Source organism: Parus major, chromosome 2 (assembly GCF_001522545.3).
Source record: "Parus major isolate Abel chromosome 2, Parus_major1.1, whole genome shotgun sequence".
NCBI lineage: Eukaryota > Metazoa > Chordata > Aves > Passeriformes > Paridae > Parus > Parus major.
The window spans coordinates 7830331-7848672 of NC_031769.1; the positions used below are offsets into that span (position 1 = coordinate 7830331).

At 48.6% G+C, this 18342-nt stretch overlaps 1 protein-coding gene across 1 annotated transcript; it reads right to left on the reverse strand.

The window, feature by feature from the left end:
* Positions 1-6283: 6283 nt before the first annotated feature.
* SHH (sonic hedgehog signaling molecule) lies at positions 6284-17813 on the reverse strand. Its single transcript, XM_015620259.2, has 3 exons — positions 15534-17813; positions 10588-10849; positions 6284-7077 (listed from the first exon to the last, which is right to left on the reverse strand). Exons 1-3 carry the CDS (start codon positions 15840-15842, stop codon positions 6383-6385), a joined length of 1266 nt encoding a protein of 421 aa, XP_015475745.1. The 5' UTR covers positions 15843-17813; the 3' UTR covers positions 6284-6382.
* Positions 17814-18342: the final 529 nt, after the last annotated feature.

An 18342-nucleotide genomic window follows, 5' to 3' on the forward strand; every position in this document is an offset into this window, starting at 1 on the left:
GACTTGTTTGATACTGTACATTTATTACACTCCTGTTTCCAGAAAAACTTTGCTGAGTAGAAAGGGCATCATTTGGCAAAGCCAACAAAGCTTACACCAAACCAGTGACTATTCCAAGAGAATTGCTCATGAGCAGTCCTGAGACTAATATTTATTTGCATTCATCACTGTCTAATAATTAAAACCAGTTCTTACTGCTGTGGAAAACAGGATGGGGCTGACTTACAAGGAAGAGGTGAGCTGGGTGAGTGAGGTTTCAGCTCTCTGCTCTGGGCAGGCTGCAGGAGCAGCAGCAGAGCTTGGCAGAGCTCTGAATGTCCCAGATTCTGAGTCTGGGATTTCTTAAAACTAATCTTGTTTTAACACTTTGGTCTCCTCCCTCACAGAATAAGTGCAAGGAGAATATAAAGGAATATTCTTGATAGATGGGATGCAAGGCTGCTGTATTTAGGAAAACTGGTAGCTTATTTAACAATACCAGTTACTCAGAGGGATGGAGCCCCTGCATTCTTGCAGGCATGTGGGGCCTGAGGGTGGCCTCCAGCAGCTTGTTCTAAGCAGGCCCAGCATGGACTGAGATAAGACCTGGGACCACCAGAGGCTGCTTACAGCCTAAACTGCTCAAAGCAAAGCCCATGAAATGCTTTAATGCTCCAGACTAGCCAAGGATACACTGATCTGTTTCCTGCTTGTAAATAAGCTTCCTGCACCCAGTGGAAGCCTATGACAGGTCTGTGACACGGTGTCTGTCTGTCATGAGACCAAAAGGAAGTTGCTGTAATTGCACACAGATGCATCATCCATTCCCTTGCAGAGAATGCCATCAAAAGTCTTGAAACTTGGAATGATACAGCATTCCCAAGTATGGTTTCCCTGTGAGCACATCCCTTTTCCAAGGCAAGCATCCTGGTGTCCCAAAGGCTTGGTCCAGGCAAGCTTTGCCCCAGAGATGGGCTGAGGAAGAAGGTGTTCTGTGCCATTCCAGAGTCCAGTGTGCTGGGCAGAGCTGTGTGAAGCACAGGGTGTTCCCAGAGCATCCCTGCTCCTCTGAACGTGCCCAACCCCTCCTGCCCTGGGGCAGCAGCCAGATGTGAGTTTGGTGGCCAAGGAACCCTCCATGGTCACGCCACACAGAGCATCCCTTGTCACCTCTCCTCCTCAGTAACACAAACAGACATTTGTTCACACCAAACTGAGCAAATCTAATACTTATTTCACATTTAGGTCACAGGACATCAAAACAAATATTTTTACCCCAAACATATTTCCTGGCCTTGTGGTTTCACTCCTGATTTGCAGTAATATTTGTCCAAAGAGATGTCTTGCTCTCACATAAAAATGGAAGGGAAGGAAGTTAAACAGTGTCCAGCACTCAGCCTTAAGGTGCACAATTGCCTGTGCACCCAAATCAGCTCTGGATGCCACTCTTGATTTCACTGGAACAGGACAAGATCATTAAACTCATATCTCCTGGATTTGTTCACTTCTTTTCATCCCCTAAAACCAAAATTATTTAGATACATAAGCCTAAACACCCCAAATGCAAAGCATTAAAAATTCAATTTAATGATTTTGGAAAAAGCCGTGGCTGTGGGGCTCCTATCAAATATGAGACAATCCCATCACTTGTAAAGATGCATTTTGTAAAGGTTATTTTTTTCCCTTTCAGCCTGCATAGGCCGAGGATCACATTAACACTGCTCCTTTGAAAGCTCTGAAAGGCTCTGTACAAGGAAAATTGACCTTTTTTTCAGTTAAGTTTGAACTAGTTTTAAGGCAGAAACTGCTGAAGAGAGAATTTCAAAAGCTTAAGAAATCTAGTGGTCCCTTATGGCTTGCAGTAATGAGTAAGATAAAATGCTCTTTCTGGTTTCCTTCCCCCTGTAATTGAAATAGATGCTGTACTGGGGCTGCAAAACTGCTGCCCAATTATCACCCAATTGGGCTGATTTACATCTCCTGCTCAGCCTCAGCATGGTGTGAAATGCTCAGGAGGGCCAGTATAAAAATATTTATATCCTGGTGGGATGTGCTGAGCTCCTAATATCAGGATAATAATATTAGATATGTATACATATATGTGCATATATCCGTCTAAAGATCCAGCTAGGCAAACTTTCCCATGTTTCCATGCACAAAGAGCTGCTGGCTGAGGCACAGCAGAGCTACCTGGCTGGGAAACACCTGCTTTACCCCAGTGCTTGGTTTGGATTTTAGTTGCACTGTGGATGTGATGCTCTTTCACTGGCACATCCAAGCTTCCCTTTGGAGGGTTTACCCGGTGTCTGAGCTCCAGAGCACTGCTTGAACTATTGGTCAAGTAAACACAAACTAGTCCCAGTCTCATTAGGGTCACTTCTCACATTGGCTTGGGTGGGGGAGGTGGAGAGGACAGGGAGCTGCTGGTGGGCTGCCCTTCAGGGCACCTCTGCCTCCCCACAGAACCCTTCCAAATGAGTTGGCTTTGCAGAGCCACGCAATATTTCACAGGTAAATGACAGACTATGTGGCTGTAGGAGGGAGGAGAAGGAGGTTGTGGCCACCACATGAAGCCACACTGGCACAATTCCTGGTGTGTTTGAAGAGTCCAGTACCAAACCCCATAGGATCCCCCCTCAAGGTAAAATCCTCAGAGAGAGTGTGATAGGAATGCCATCACATATGAGACATTTCAGGAAGTCTCTGTAATTTCTTTAATTATTCAGACAACAGAGCACAAGGATAATAGCTTCAAGTACATTCTTATACATTATTTTGACAGTAATAGATATGTATTTAGTCATAAACTATTCTGTAGCCATCACTATGTGTACATTTTATACAAACTATTGCCATACTTGGACCCTGAAGATGGACAGTGACATCTCCTAGATGTTTTGCACAAGGTTATGACAGTACATCCTTCATACAAGAGCTGTAGCTATGGGTTGGATTGGCCCATCTAAGGAAGCCCTTCTAACACACCATGGAGGGGTGATCCTGATGGAAGGCGCCGGAGGGAGAGGTGGAATTCAGACATGGTGAGAGAAAGACATAAAGCTGCTTGGAATAAGTGTGATGGAGAACATGGCACAGCATTTCTCTGCTCAGTGAAAAAGGCTGATCCTGGTGTAAGAGCATCTCAGCTTCTCTCACACCACAAAGCTCTGAACCCATCTTGGCCTTTGGGTGAAGATCAAATGAGGCAATGTCTGGTGTGGTCCCATCCAGGCAAGTGCCCTGTCCTGACACAAGTGTGGGCTCTGGACTGATGGCTCTTTAACATCTCAGTTGCGGTTTAGATTGAAGCCCTCCAGCCAGTGGCTTTAAGTTTGATCACTGACATCCCTAAACACCTCCACCACAAAACCTCTGGAGAAAACACCTTCCAACATGGTCATTTTTTTGAGTGTAAAGGCCTTAAAAAATGGCAACCATTTCTCAGAGACAGGGTAAAAGATCTCAGACACCCAGATGCTGCCATACTACAGCCAGACTCTTACAGCAGAGACTCATTTGTTCCACGATCACATTCTCACATGCCCCAAATCATCTGGGTTTGCAGCCCTCAGCACACCCCAAAGACAAGGAGGTGGCAGAGTCCAAGCTGGGGTGGGCAGCAGTTCCTCAGCGCCCACCAGGCAGTCCACAGTCCCCCGTGATGCCTCTCGTCAGGTAGGCATGAGGGTGGCCTGGTTCCTCTCCTGGTGCTGCAGCACACTGTGGTCACTCCGATGTCTCATCACTCTGGCCATGTCCAAGCTTTGGAGGTTGGAAGTGCGGCTGGACTAGAGGTTGACAGGAAGGAGGGACCACATCCATCTGGCAGGGTTTCCCACAGCAGTGCTTGGCCACCAGCTCCTGACAGTGCTCCAGAAGCTCCTAGGGTATCAGTGTGGAAGAGCATGGTCTACGCTCTCTGGAGATGGCCCCAGGCAGGGACGTTCTGGGAGGCTGTGGAGCTGCCATCCATCCCAGTAGAGAACATGGCTGTGTCTCTGGAGCAAAAGGCCTGGTGGGTGAACATCCTAGACTGGTGAGTAATGGAAACCAAAGAAAAGGTGAGAAGACATTCAAGGCAAGCTCCCTTCCGGCACGGTCCCGTCGCAGACGCGCACACGCATGCACACACAATGTTTTGCAAAATTTTTAAAGGGATCCTGGAAACCCTCCGTGGAGGAGCACGCGGTGCAGCAGAACCTCACTGATCAGCACCTGTCAAGGATGATCCCCTCGAGGTGAATTGTGGCTGGGACCAGGCAGGGGACACAGCACTGGCCCCACCACTCAGCTCCTAAAACACATCTCCAGCACATTCACCCATGAGTGGTTAGGGACAGACTCCTGCATTACAGCTAAGGAATGTCTCTCAGGATAAATGAACAAATCTTTATCCTTTTGTTTGCTTTGCAAAGGAGGTTTTGCTCTGTTCTCAGCAGCCCAAAGCCCTGTGCTGTTACTCAAAGTGGCCAGTGAAATCTGGTGGCCATCTCCTTCTTCCAGCATCAGCCATGTGAATCCCTCTAACTCACCAAAGTCAATGTCTTTCCCTCAGATTTCCATCTTCTGGGCAGCCAGATTGAGGTCCACTGAAATCCCCGTGTTGCCACAAGGTGAAGACAGCTGCCTGCCTTCACATTAACATGTTTCAAAGGGAAAACTTGATTTGGCATCCTCAGAAATCAATTTTAAGAGCCATCCGCAGTCTCCAGGCCAGACTGGGAAGTGGACACGGAGTCGGGGCTGGAGCTGGAAGAGAGGAGCATCGCCTGAGCAGGGATGGAGAGCCAGGGCTCTGGCAAAAGGAAACCCGTCTGCCCCTCGGTCGTGCAAATAAGTGAGGTTCTACTGTCAGTACAAGAGATTCCAGGTTATGCACAGATGTGATGGATTCGTTTCCTTAATTAAAAGTACCAAAATTAAATGTTATAAGCAATACATCTAAATAAAATAACGGGCACTCATTTAGGCTTCGTGTTTCCTAAACCAATAAGCAAAAAGGAAAAAAAAAAAATGGGATGCACCAGGAACTCTTAGTTATTATATACTAACCAAACTGTGCATGGCACATTTTATTTCTATAAAACTATTAAAACTATTACAAAATATTCAAAAATACATTTTAGTAAATTTACAGCAGTTATTTCTCAATTTATTAATGCAAAACATCCTTTTCCCCCCTCTGTACAAACTACCATCTCCATCGTCACAGAATTGCCGCCATGTGCGCTTTTTAAAAAATATTATTTTCTAATAAACTTTTTCTGAAGTTAAAAATAACAAAGTTTCTTACTGTTTTTTGCAAATAAAAAGTTTGTGTAACAGTCTTGACTTCCATGAACGTGGCCAAATGATGTTTTTACAAAGCAAAACATGGAAAACAATACAAGAAATGATGTTACATTTGAAACTATTTAAATTAAAATAATATATTCTCATATTTTACACTATTTCAAAAAACGAAATGTGATTCAGTTAAGTATTGATCTCTCAAAAAAATCTAATTTACAATTCTGTGTATAAAAATATAATTTACGGACCCCCATGAAGTTTGTCTTTTTTTGTGTGTGTTTGTTTGCTTGTTTTTTAGACTTGCTGAAATGAAGGAGCAATGTAATGGAGAGATGGGAAAATACAGAATTTTGCTTTCTGAAAGTCAGGACACACATGACATGTAGAAAAATAGACTCTGCGCAGTTTTACTTGGCCTCACAAAATAATTTTTTCCCCTGTGAGTACAGTTCACATGATAATAAATTATCAAAGAAACTATTTAAGGCTCTTGAAGGTCCGGTTCATATCATTTAAAACATCTATTCAAAATACCAAAGAAATAAATATCCAGGAGAGGAGGAAAAAACGAAAACAACCAACCAACAAACAAAACAAAAGAACAAATAAAAATATATATATATTTATAAACTAAACAGAACAGAACTTCCAGGGGTCTTTGTTTCCCTTTAAGTCTACTTTGGACTGTCCTACTTAATTATTATTATTTTATTATTATTATCTTTAAGTCTTAATCCGTGCTCTCTTTTAAAAAATATGTATTTTTTTCCTTTTTTTTTTTCTTTTAGGTTTTTCTTTTTTTCTCTTTTAAAAAATATGTATTTTTTTCCTTTTTTTTTTTCTTTTAGGTTTTTCTTTTTTTTTTTTTTCNGAAAACATAAATAGAATAATTATTTCAGTTTCATTATTTCTGCTACTTAGGAAAGAAATCTTTTAGGTTTTTTTTTTTTTTTTTTTTTTTTTTTTTTTTCTCCTCTCTCTCTCTCTCTCTCTCTCTCTCTCTCTCTCTCTCTCTCTCTCTCTCTCTCTTTTTCTCTCTCTCTCTCTCTGTCCCTCAGTGTCTCTGTCTCTCGTCGGAGCCTGGCGGGCGGCCGGCGTGGCGCGGGGTCCCTCAGCTGGATGACACCATCATGCCCAGCGGGTGCAGAGAGTCACTATCCAGCACCCAGCTGCCGATGCGGTAGAGGAGCCGAGAGTACCAGTGGATGCCGGGGGCCGTGGGGTCTCCCATCGGGAGAGGGCAGAGGGCGGCCAGCAGGCCCTGGAGCAGGCGGAAGGGAGCGAAGGCCCAGTGTGCCCAGCTGTGCTCCTCGATGACGGCGTAGCACGAGGCCAGCACGCGGTCGATGAGGATGGTGCCCTGGGCCGTGAGAGGGGCGTAGGCCCCCGACGCCTCCTCCCTCAGCGACACGCGGTGCACGGCTGCCGGCAGCAGCTGCCTCCCGCCCTCGCCCAGCACGAAGACCCGCTGGCCCGGCCGCACGCGGCTGGCGAACAGCGCCCGGCTGCCGGCGGCCCCCGCCTCGGACTGGTTCTGCTGGGGGGCCACGAACAGGAGGTGGGCGGCCGTGAGCAGCAGCCGGGCCCGGGGCTGCCGAGTCTCAATGACGTAGAAGATCTTGTGAGAGCCGTCCTCGCGGTCGAGGAAGGTGAGGAAGTCGCTGTAGAGCAGACGGCCTTCCGTGTCCGCCACCAGCACCCTGTCTCCAGGCCTCAGGTCCTTCACCAGCTTCGTCCCGCCTTTCTCCAGGTGCACCGTGGCCGAGCCAGGGAAGCAACCCCCGGATTTGGCCGCCACCGAGTTTTCTGTGCAAGGAGAGAGGCACAGCAAGGTTAGAGGAGGCAGACTGGGCTGGGGCATGGGAGCATGTGGGAACTTATCACTTCCTCAGCCTCCCCAACCCACCAAGAAAGTGCAGGACACAGCCAGACTCCCCTCTGAAATTGCTCCACCCTCATCTAGGAACACTCCCCGTTTGCACTCAGTGGGTCAAGTGAGAATTCCCTTCCTGACAGATTTGAGCCAGTGCAAAATCTCCCCTGGGTTAGAAGTTACAAGGGTGATTTGTCTCATAAAGGAAACGGGCCAAAATATTTCCAATGAGAAAACTGTTCCAAAACAAAATGTCTTCTGGAAGAACTTCCCATTTGGCTACTGTTTACTCTGCACTGACACCTGATGCCAGATAACCTGCAGGCTTTCAAAGCCAAGTGGTTTTGCTGGCACAAAGTCTCTTCTCTAAACAAGTGCCTGCGCTCTCGATGCTCAGAGTCCCCACACAGCTCTTACTCAAGGAGCACATCTAGGGGAGCAAACAGCAGAGAATAGGAGGAGACTTTGCTCCAGGGTACACACAAATTTTGCCACTGCAAAGCAACAACTCAAATTTCCCAAATCCTCCTCTATCGTGCTGCACAAGTCCCCATGCTGCCTCCAGCCTCCCTGCTCAGCATGGTGGCTACTGGGGCACATCCCACCCTCGCAGCACCCCTGCCTGGCATCTCCAGCACTCTGCTTCAATCCTCTTTCAAAAAAGATAAAATCCTCTCCCTCCCCCCTAGAAGAAGGATGCTCTTCCTTTTCTCAGAGCATGTGGTCCCTGTGCAAGGCCCAAGCAAATGCCTCCTCCACTTTCTCCAGCTCTCGGGAGTTACTCAGAGTTTAGAGCAGTTTAGAGTAGCACTGCTTTCCAGTGCTACTGAGAGCAACAATCTCAGACTTAGAGAAAGCAAAAGCAGCAATGAGACTCGGTGCAAAATCATTTTTTGGAAGCTCAGACACCAGGGGGGCAGTGGGAAAAAACATCTGCTCTGTTTCTGGCTGATCTCTGTCTTAACAGAGGGACTTGCAGTGTTCCTAACTGCTCTGCTTCTTTAAAAAATTGGGTAATACCCCAGAGTATGTAATGGTAGCATCTTTGCTGCAGCTGTTGGATTTCCCCATATCTCCCTTGCCTTTCCCTGCTTTCTTACAGTTACTTCCTACACCACTTAAGAGACCTGGTGATTTAGCTCCTAAGGATGGACAGATTTTATATTTTGCCTCTGTGACTGTTACTGAAATCCTATGATTTAAACAAATCCTTGCAGTGTCTCCTAATGACTTTCTCAGGAAGGACAGGAAGGATGAAAATTAGACCGTTATTGATTTGCTAATGACTTTATCACTTCTCCTTCAGAAATGAAGCAGCAAGATCTCCAAGGCCTCCCTCTTCAGGGAGGACATGGCAACAAACAAGCTATGTGCTTTATGTAGAGGCCTCTGCTAGCAAACTACACCTTCCTACAAGCTGGCGGTAAAGGTCTGGCTAGAGCTTTGTTTGCATATTCAGGGACTTGATGAATAGATGTAGTAGTGTAGCAGCTCTACAAACATGCCAGTGAATTGGCAGAGGTGTGAAAATCTGCTTCTTTGAGCAGTGCTTGTTTGGGTTCTCTAATTAAAATCCAATAAAGGATCAGCATTGTCATTCTGATTCATGTAATAAATGCAGACACTCTTGGAAGAGAGGACACTTCCATTTTTTTCCCAGCTTCTTCCCCCCCTTTTCTCCCCCTCCCTATTTGTTCAGGTGCAGAAACCCTATGTGCCAATTCACACACATACTCTCCAAAAAACCCAGGACCTTCCAAGCACTATTTGCACAGCAGAGCCACTTTTCCAAGGCACTCAAGATCTGTATTTGAATTTTAAATGTAGAAGCTTGCTCTAAATACTTGCTGTAGCGCATTATCAATGTCCCTTTTACCACCCCTGCCTCTCCCTCCTCTGTTCTGGTGACAATAATTCAGGCCTTGGGGGAACTCTTCTTTGCATTCCAGTCTCCTGGATCATACTTTTTGCAAACAGAGATCTAGATAAAGAATCTTCCTGCTGGCATTATGGGATTTAATCTTCTCATGAGATGCTCTGTCATGAAATGAGGTTTGGACAGTTTAAGATCAGGCTGAGAGAGTGGGATTCAAGCCTGCTCCCTTCAGCCTGCCTCGTACAGTCACACGACCCTGCCTGACACCCTCCAAATATTGCCCCCAAGTCCTTGTGTGGTGAATCTCAATGAGCAGCTTGGGGTGGCTCCTCTCCTGTGAAACACCCCTGGGGTGGATTAGGAGGAGCTCCTGGGCTAAGGTCACCGTGCACCACAATTGGACACCTTGCGCTACAAAGCCCATCTTGGCTATTGAAAGGGGTGTTTCGGATCTCCACGCAGCTGACAGTTTTGCAGGGCCTCTTTTCGGCTAGAAAGGACTCAGGAGCTGAACAAAAGCAGTAGCAGGCTCTCAGAACAAAGCCCACATGGGCCAGGAGAGGTGCTCAGCCCCTGGGGAGCTCCAGGCTGGAGTGGGGGACACAAACCTCTCCTGCAGGTGGGCACGGCAGGGCCGGGCTGGTTTCCCTGCCGTGGGGCTGCTGGGCTCGAAGCAAACAGTTATATTTAAAGAAAGCCCAATATTTTCTTTTGCAGCCAAGTGTTTTCTGACACATCCAGCAGGTTGCTGGGCTAGAGTATGCTCTTAAAAAGAGCTTTAGATGTCATGCAGCTGGATGGAGGCAAGCCGTGGAGCTGGGGGCTGACACTCGTTAACAGCTTTGCTCCCCCAGAAACGTGTCAAGTGTCAAGAAAAGGAACTCTGGGAGTCGGGAATTTCTTGCGAGCTGTTCCCGGGTTGAGACAGCGTGTGGCGTTGTAAGCACAGGGGAGGGGAGGAAAAAAAATTACGTGTATGTGTATTCCTATCTGGGAATTTCCTAGCGGCTACCACTGAAGGAGGCTGGGGACCACGTTACTTATTTATTTTCCTGGCCGGCTCCCACTCGGAGATTAGCACTCGCGAGTAAGGCGTGCAGCCAGCGGGGCGGCTGGAGACGGCCACGAGTGTTTGTGTTGAACATGCTCCTTGGGTACGGAAAGCATCAGACCCCACGGGGGGAGGAGAAGGAGAAGCTGCGACGCAGCTCTCGTGGGAAGGCTGGCCAAGCAAATCACCCAAATAAAAGTGCTATGAAAAACTGCTTCAGTTGGATCGGCTTTTTGTTTGTTTGTTTGTTTTCCTTCGCCCTCACTCTTTCCTTTCCCCCACCTCTGCAGCGGCGGGGTCGCTAAGAGGCGGGGGGAAGGCCGGCTGAGCCCTCGGGCCTCTGCTCTCATCCCCGCGGGAGCCCCGGCGGGGCAGGCCGGGTGATGGGGACCCTGCGGGGACGAAAGGAGGGTGACCGGCGGCAGAGACAGGGCACAGAAGGCTCTAGGGCGCTGAGTTGCGGCCCGGGGGTGCCTCCCCACCTCGACACGTCCCTGGGCAGGCTGCCCGCCTTACCTGCTTTGACGGAGCAGTGGATGTGCGCCTTGGACTCGTAGTAGACCCAGTCGAAGCCAGCCTCGACGGCCAGGCGGGCCAGCATGCCGTACTTGCTGCGGTCCCGGTCCGAGGTGGTGATGTCCACGGCGCGGCCCTCGTAGTGCAGGGACTCCTCGGAGTGGTGGCCGTCCTCGTCCCAGCCCTCGGTTACCCGTAGCTTTACCCCGGGCCACTGGTTCATCACCGAGATCGCCAGAGCGTTCAGCTTGTCCTTGCAGCGCTATGGGGAAAAGGGCAGACAGGGAAGGGTTATTTTGGGGGTGCTGCAGACAGGGCGAACACCCTCCCTGCGCTGTCTGTTCCCCCTTGGGCCGCATCCTGCTCTCCTTCTCCAGCCAAAGCGGCGGCATTCCTGCCCTCCCCGCCAAACGCACCCCGGGATGGGCTCAGCCAGGGCTGAGCATCTTCTCCTCCGCTGCCAGGGAGGGACGGGGAGGCAGGTGAGGAGGAGAATGAAACCTGGGGACACGGGATGAACAGAGGATGAAACACCGCGAGGACCCACAGAGACGGACCTTTCCCCTCCCCTGGCACCTGCTGCGGGGACAGAGGGACCCCCCTCCGCCGCACCGCTGGCGCTGGGGTGTGAGCGTGGCGATCCAAAGCCACCTGCACGGAGCAAATTCCTGCCGCTAAGTGCCCTGTCCCTTCCCGAGAGCAAAGTTTCTGCCCAGAACAAACACTCGCCATATATCTCGGAGTCACGGATTCCCCCCCGGAATGTCTCTGCGGGTCTTTTCAGCTTAATTCTGTGTTGAAAAGGGTATCAATACATGTTAACAGCCTTTATGTGCTGAAGGGAGGGGTGTTTTTTTTCTTCTCTCCCTTCGCCCATCACTCATTAGAGCCCTCAAAGCTGCATGGGCTGGGAGCATTCACTCTGCTTCAAACATACATCGGCGCTCGCCTACAAAGCCGAGAAAATCCATACAATAATATAGCTCTTAGTGGGAAGATGAAAAGCAAGGGAGGGCCAAGGAGGGAAGTTAAGCGGAGCAGGGATGCTATGCAAGCTAGGACCCCCTTTGTGTGGAGTAAAACCCTTCCAACTCCGTGGAGAAAGTACTGCAGGGTTTTTCATTTACCCTTCAGAGCCACCAGCCATCCCTGGGCTGAACTAGGCCCAGCAGCACCGAGAGCGTGTAGGGACCAAGTAATGAGTGGCACAGGAAGGGATGAGGAAAAGAGATGAGCTGAAACCCTGAAAGTTTTGGGGAGATTTCCATCTTAGCCAGGCAGGGAATAGGCACAGTAGCAGTGGGGGGAAAGGACTCTCAGCCCACAGAAACAGGAAATCAGCACCAAAAGCATTGAAAAGCTCTTGACTAAAGGTACAGAGTTAGCAACACACACGTTGCCAGATTTCTTACTCCTTTTTGAGAGGAAAACAACTCATGGCTATACCCGATGTTGTTCTTTTGATGCAAATACCGATGTGGCTGCAAGCCAGGGTGGGATGCAGTAAGCTGCTCTTCCTACACTTTTGCTGGCCTGACTGGTGTGCTTGGCCTTCTGCAGGACCATTCTCCCCAGTGTGCTCCCAGCACAGGCGGTAACAGACCACAAAGTCCCCCTTTCACAGCTCCCAGGACAGCAAAGCCCCTCCATTACTCCGACGACGCTACTTTTAGGGACGTGACAAGGTTGCTTAGCAAGGAAGTTCCCATGTGTTCACCAACAGCCATAAAAGTGATTCCAGCAACACAGAGGCACCCGAGAGATATAAAACACAGTCGTGAGCTCACTTTGGACTCTCTGGCCTACCGTTTTATGGAGAGAGACTGGTGTTTGGGTTTCGGCACCATTCCCGGCAGCAAAGTGCAGCAGCACAAGGAAGTTGAGTTTGATTTATTTTGTTTTTTTTCCTCTCTCCCTCTCACACCTGAGTGGACAGATATGCTCCCTCACTGATTTACAGGGGAAAGGGGGAGAAGAATCAAAAGTCTCAGTTGCTGATAAGGCGACAGCACTGCACGACACGGCGATGTCTTGCCCCGCACGGGAGGAGCGGGCGCGGGCAGGGACGCGGACAGCGGTGCGGGCGGCGCCGAGGGGCTCTGGCCGCTCCGGCCCTGCCAGCACCACTTCCCGGCTCCAGGAGAAATAAAGAAGAAACGGCCTCCTAAAAGGGACTTTTCTCCCTTTTATACTGCCTGAGCTGGATTGTCAGAGTCAAAAGCCGTGAAGCCCAGACTATTTATTAATTCATCGGGTCGTGTGCCACAAATCAAGCCCAATTCTGTTCAGCCACCGTGAAGCTCAGCAGGGCTGCCTCCACTAACGCTTTGTGTGGAGGCAAAGTTGTTCAACAAGCCCTCTCCTGCCAGCTCCTAATCTCTTCACAAATGAATTGCTTGAAGGAAACACTTAACAGGTACCTGTCAGTGTAAACAACCTGGTGGGCTTCCTAAATGCCAAGTTGATCTCTAAATTCCTCACATCACGCACCGGTTGTGTGCCTGCATTACACGAGATTGCTATTTTATTTCATACAAATTCCAGCTTTATCATACTGACCTGGCCTCCTTATCTCTCTCCCGAATCCAGCCAATGGCCGGGGTGGTGGGGAGGAAAGGGAGGAAGGGGGGAGCCCTTAGCAAACTGCTGGTGTCACCTGTAAAGTTGAGAACCTGACTTACCTACCTCTGTTTGCGTTACCCCCCCACCCCTCCTGGAGTTAATATTAACTAGCGGCTAATTCATTCGGCAACCACTCTGCAAGTTTAACGATTCTGTCCATGAAAGATCTCTCCATGGTTGAAGGACTCCCGAAGCCGGCGTTTAAAGGCTGGGATTTAACGAGAGGTTGCTGGCCTAGGGAGACAGGGAAGGAGAGGAAAGCGAGGCAGGGAGTCCAGCGGCAGGACCGCACCCCGGGTCGCCGAGGACCCGGCAGTGCCCGGGGAACGGAGAGCAAGGGCAACCAGTCCGCTCCGCTTCCCCGCTCGCTGCCTGGCCCAGGGGTGCCGGAGCTCCGCTCGCTCCCCGACCTCGCCCCCCACCTCGCTCCCCTCTCTGCCGCCGGGTACCCGGCCCCACGGCCTCCGCGGCCCCGCCGCTCTCAGCCCACCTCCCCCCTTTGTGTCTAAGGCACGGGAACAAGCACTGAAGGAGGAGGGGGGGAAGTATTTGTTTTCGTTTCGTTCGTCTGAGGGAAGTTGACAGAAGGTCAGGAGTTCAGACGCTGCCAGCTAATGCAGCGGGAGCGGCCAGCCGCGTAGCCGGCGCGGCGTGCCCCGGGAGAGCCGCGGGGCCGGGGTCAGCCCGCAGCCCACCGCTCCCGACCGTGCCCCGGCTCCCCCCGCTCCCGCCGCCCCGCTCCGCTCCGCTCCGCCGCGCACACGCACCGGCGCAGCCGCGCAGGGAGGGATGCGCCGAGCCCCGGCGGGAGCCCGTCTCCCGCGGAGCCGCCGCCGCCGCCGGGCTGCGGAGGGAAGGGTGAAACCCGAGCCGCCGCGATCGATACGCGAGGGGAGTAAGTGGAGCTGAAAATGCGAGAGATGTGGCTCCGGAGGCAGCGGGGGCGGAGGACCGCGGGTGCGCGGAGGGGCGCGGGCCGCGCCCGAGCGGGGACCGGCACCCGCTCCGCTCCGCTCCGCACCCCTGCGCGGGGCGGCGGCGGCGGCGGGCGGAGGCGCCACCGCGCTCAGAGGAGCGGTGCGATTTAAGGTGGTCGGGAGGAGATGGTGGCGGCCGCCGGTCCCTCGCCCCGGGAGACCCGGCAACGTGCGGAAAATCAGGCCGAGGAACGGGGAGAGTTTGGGAAATTCCACCCCCCACCCCCCTTCCCCGCGTCCACTCCCCGCCTAGTCCTTCCAGGCGAGTCCTGCTCTAGCACTGAAGGTGGGGCTTAAATGTATTAATATTAAAAAAGCGCTGTTGACCTATATTTGGAGGAAACCCATTTCCAGTGTCTAGATTGCATGTAGTTTCTGAAACTCCAGGATTGGCAGAGCAATTGACTTCACCGAGCTCTCTGCTGAGCATGAATTATAATTACGAGGTGACTCTCGGAGCGGTTCTCTCTCTCTCTTTCTCTCACCTTTATCTTTTTTTTTCTTTCTTTCTTTCTTTTCGTAAAATGGTTCCGCAATACGATTCCACCCGAAATCCAATATTTACCCAGTTGTAAACCTTGTGCCATCAGATTTTTTAAAACAGAAGGTGATGCAATGCCGATAAGTTGCAAGTCCCTCCCCTATGGAAGTACCAGAGCATTGGCGGCGAGCATCCTTAAAGAAATATCAATATATTTACGCTCTGATGGGCACAATTGCAAATGATGGTATTGCAATACGAGCTATATAATACGGAATCAGATGAGGAATGGTCGATCCGGCTTCAGCTGCCTTTTGTGAGTGCAAGACTGCATGCCTACTAAATTTAGAATATGCTCGCGACAAGAACAATAATAATAATGAAGGATAAAATGAAATGAAAAGGAAAAAAAGAGAAATTAAATAAAATATATATATGAAAAATAAAGTCAGCAGGCGCAGCAACCGCGGACTACGTTTGTAATAATGAGTGGGTGGCCTGGCGGTCACTATACACTTGGGGTCCTCTGAGCTGTATGCAATTCGTTTGATCAAAGTGCATCCTTGGGGACGAATGCAAACAGCAATCTCTAACCAAGTTACAGGGAACGCCATGGCACGGTAATGACTGTAAGTATCACACAGATTCCCCCACCAAATATCTAAATAGCTGCAGCTCCAGCCCCTGCTAACTTGGCTGGATAGATGGTATTTACATTCAATGGGGAAACTAGTCGAGTTTGGAGGGGCGGGGGGAGGAGGGGGAGAGGGAAAGGGGGGGCTTTCAAAAATACTAAGACAGATGCGTCCTTTAGGATTGCTCAGAGAGGTTAACAAACACAAATACAGGTATCTCTGTGGCTCTACCTGAGTCATCAGTCTGTCAGCTCCCGTGTTCTCTTCATCCTTAAAAATAATGTCAGGGTTGTAATTTGGGGTTAGTTCTTTAAATCTCTCGGAGTTTCTTGTGATCTTCCCTTCATATCTTCCACTGGCCCCTAGGGTCTTCTCTGCCACATTGGGAATAAACTGCTTATAGGCTAAAGGGGTCAGCTTTTTGGGGTGTCTCCTTTTTCCAATGCCCCTGCCTGGTCCACAAGTCAGCCCAGAGGAGACTAAAAGAGCGCAGATGAAGCCCACCAAGAGAATTCTTGTCAACAGCAGCATTTCGTCCATTGAATCCAATTACTTCAAAGCTCTCTGTGCCTATCCCTGGCTGTCTCTCTAGAGCTCTCTCTCCTCCTATGTCCTTGTCTGCTTTCTGAATCGTATACTATCCACCGATCCCTAGCAAGACAGGTGCTGGAATGGCAGGCTTTAGGTCGCTGATAACGGAACACATCGGAGTTTGGTCGGGAGACAGCAATCGAGAGACAAAAAAAGGGTCTGATTTTAATGGTAGCAAAGCAAGACGCTTGTGAGAGGAGTCTGCCTTTAGTTCTATATTATAGCTGCCAGGGCCGAGAGCTGATTGGCCAAGGCGAGACAAGCTTGTCTTCTGATGTTTTAACCCTCAAAAAGGCAACAAATTCTTGAAAGATTTTTTTTTCCTTTTACCTGAAGGGCTTAGAGCCGAGAGGGGTGGAGATCGCGCTTTCTTGGGATAACATCAATTACACGCTTTTTTTTTTTCTTTCTTTTTTTTCTTTTTTCTTTCTTTTTTTTTTTTTTTCTTCTTCTTATTTTTTTTTCTCCCCAAAACTTTCTTGGCAGAATGGTACATTTGTCAGCAAGAGGAACAGATGCCTTTCTGAAAGAGGGGAAAAAAATTAAGATTAGCAGGCTGCTTCAGTGCAAGTCAAGTTTCTAAGGGCAGTGTGGTTAAATAAAATGCCGAATTATCGGGGAGCCGTGCAAATGGGAACATACTTAGGTAATACTAACGCCCCGGGGGGGGGGGGGAATAATGCCATTTCACAGCGCACCCACCTAAATGGCTTTGTAACAGGTTTCTTGCCCCTGAAAAGGGAGATTGCTCTCCCTCCCAAAGACATACATTTTTAAACACACTCGCCTTTTAGCTGATAAATGACCACTTTAATAGCAGAAACAGGTCTGATGCGAAGCGGCAGTTAAATGAAGTTACTGTGTCTGACTTGTGTATCACACAACTGCAATGTGGCACTTTTTTTTTTTTAAAATAAAATCAGGACTATCACCCAGTTTAAAATAACGTTGTATCTTCGGAAGTGCATGAATAGTCAACTGATTAAAAATAGATGGTCTCCTGAGCACGCTGGGGATATATTCTTTGTTTCTTTGGTCAAAGTCGGAGAGGAGCGTTTCAGATTCTTACACCTCCTTGTGGGGTGTCATTAAGTTTTTAAGAAAAGCATAGTGTTGAAAGCATCCGCAAACACAATTAACAGAGATCGATCCAAGCAAAGTGAATGGAAAGGGGATAAGTTTAATGTTAAATTAATTGTTATCTCATGCAGCGTGGCAAGTGATGTCTTTATCCCAATCTCCAAAAGCTACTAATCAGACAAAGGTGTTGAGAGACGAGCAAAATTGCAGAGATGAGGCTGATAGAGCAGGTTAGACAGAACAGCAGAGTCCCATATGAACAAACACTTCTTTGCCTGCAAAGTGCTCATTTGCTTTTGCTCCTAAGAAAATACAATTTGTCCTAGGATCTAGAAACTTTCAGGAGTTTTTCAGGAGTTCTTAAAAATTCCAGGATGGTGTGCTGAGGTAATTTAAAGTCTACTTTCTCAGAAAAACAAAACACATTCGAAAAATGAACTTTATTTAAGTTGTGGGAAAAAGAAAAAAGAAAAAGAAAAGAGAAAAAGAAAAAAGAAAAAAAGAAAAAAAAAGAGCTCTTTGGGGTGAACAACTGTATGGGAGTTTTCTGGTCTGTGACATTGAGCTGAGTAGTAATCAACTTAAACCTTGAAAATTAATTTTAAAACCAGTTTTTAAGTGGTAAAAAAGTTGTCTATCCATAAACTGCAACAAGCAGGTCAGCACGGACTTTTCAAGGGACCAAGCGGTCTCTACAGGTAAACTTTAGAAAAGAGCCGAAAGAAGTGGTCCGAAGTGGTCTCATGCCGACTCTAACTGGTGCTCTTTCATCTTTTTTTAGCCTATGCTTTTCTTCTGCTATTTATGTTTCTTTGTGGAGTTTCAGCGAGTCATTGATTTCCCTTTCCTACCTTTAAATTGAGGAGTTTTGACTTGGAAATGGGTAAAAAGTTAAAAAGGCAGCAGCTTGGCTCCTAGGTTGTTATCAACCAACTTAGTTGCAGAAACAAGTTGTATAACAGCTAAATACCTGCTTCATGCTATTAAAAAACAAACTTAAGTTTTATCTCCCCGTCTGCGTGCATGCGAGAAGACAGATACAAGGAATATATAATTTATACAAAAGAGGGTATGTTCTTTTGATGTGGTTGCTTAAACAGCATGACTTGATATAACAGTTGATTAAACAGCGCCAAGGAATAAAAGCTATTCTTAATGGTGTGGAATACTGCAAAACTTTTATCACCCCTCTTACCTTGTCCCCCTCCCCATGGAAAGAAGATCGATATCCCAGGCACTAGATGGGTGGACATCGCAGTGAAGAAGTCTAGAGAATAAGGACAAACTCCCTCATTATCAGATTGCCATATGTACAAAGCAGTCACCCAAAGATTAACAGGGAAGGAAACGCAAAGAAGGAATTAATTAA